The following is a 912-nucleotide window of genomic DNA, read 5'->3' as shown; positions in this document are numbered from 1 at the left end:
TCTGTGCCATAAAGTTGTACAATCAACACAAAAACCCCCAATAAACACACCCCCACACCAGGTGGTATGCGTGGTCGGTGCATGTGGTGGCCGTGGAGACGACGGCGGGCAGCCAGGCCGGCTGGTGCTGCCGAAGGAGGCCCAGAACCGGAGGCCGAAACCCTACAGGTGGAGGAGGAGGTGGTGCGGCGGAGGGAGCAGCCAGACGCCTGGGGAGGGGCGCGCCGCCGCCGACCGCCATCTGACGCCCGCAGCTTGAGAACATCCAAAAAAACCACCAAACAACAAGTGATGAGCAGTCAGGCCAACTCATGAACCCACCCAGCACCAAGGACAGTCAAAGCCGCGGGAGTGTCTTTCCTCAAAGGCGCTGCACCATCTGCTTGGAAGAAACGAAAAACACGAGGACCATTAACACACCGAGACAGTGAAATCAACTTCAATAGAGCTGACTAGCAGCAAAATAATAAAATTCCGATACCAGTATGACCAGACTCGCGACAACACAACAGAACATGTGTACAGCATATTGTTTAAATACTCGGGACTGTGTGTGTGATCAGATGTCGCCAACACCCCTGGTAGTGTGTGTGTGAGAGTGTCGTGTAGTGGTGTGTTCGATGAGAAACATACGTTAAAACCCTATCATTTCATGAAACCAATAAGATAAAACTGTTCTGACACCCTAAGCTCAATTAAAAACGCAATCATCGCTCCACTACGTAATAAAAAAACACAGAAACCACAGGAGCATATATTCTAACCTCAGCAACTTGTCCAACCACACCCACCAACACCAAATGACCGGCAGGGTAGTACGCTCAAAAATAAACAGTGAATTATAAACCACCACACACACACACACGCACAACCCAACACAACAAAAACACAAAACACACACAAAACACAAAC

General features: G+C 49.7%; 1 protein-coding gene across 1 annotated transcript in view; it reads right to left on the bottom strand.

The window, feature by feature from the left end:
* Positions 1-361: 361 nt before the first annotated feature.
* The window catches only part of rps19bp1 (ribosomal protein S19 binding protein 1), a 2624-nt gene continuing 2073 nt past the window's right edge, over positions 362-912 (bottom strand). The window contains exon 4 of the mRNA XM_035660168.1: positions 362-379. Coding sequence (XP_035516061.1) covers positions 362-379 — 18 coding nt within the window. The remainder of the gene's footprint in view (positions 380-912) is intronic.

The sequence above is a fragment of the Morone saxatilis genome, unplaced genomic scaffold (assembly GCF_004916995.1).
Source record: "Morone saxatilis isolate NCDOM2014 unplaced genomic scaffold, NCSU_SB_2.0 Contig17, whole genome shotgun sequence".
NCBI lineage: Eukaryota > Metazoa > Chordata > Actinopteri > Moronidae > Morone > Morone saxatilis.
Note: the sequence above shows the minus strand (reverse complement) of the source record. Positions and strands in the feature narration are given on the sequence as shown.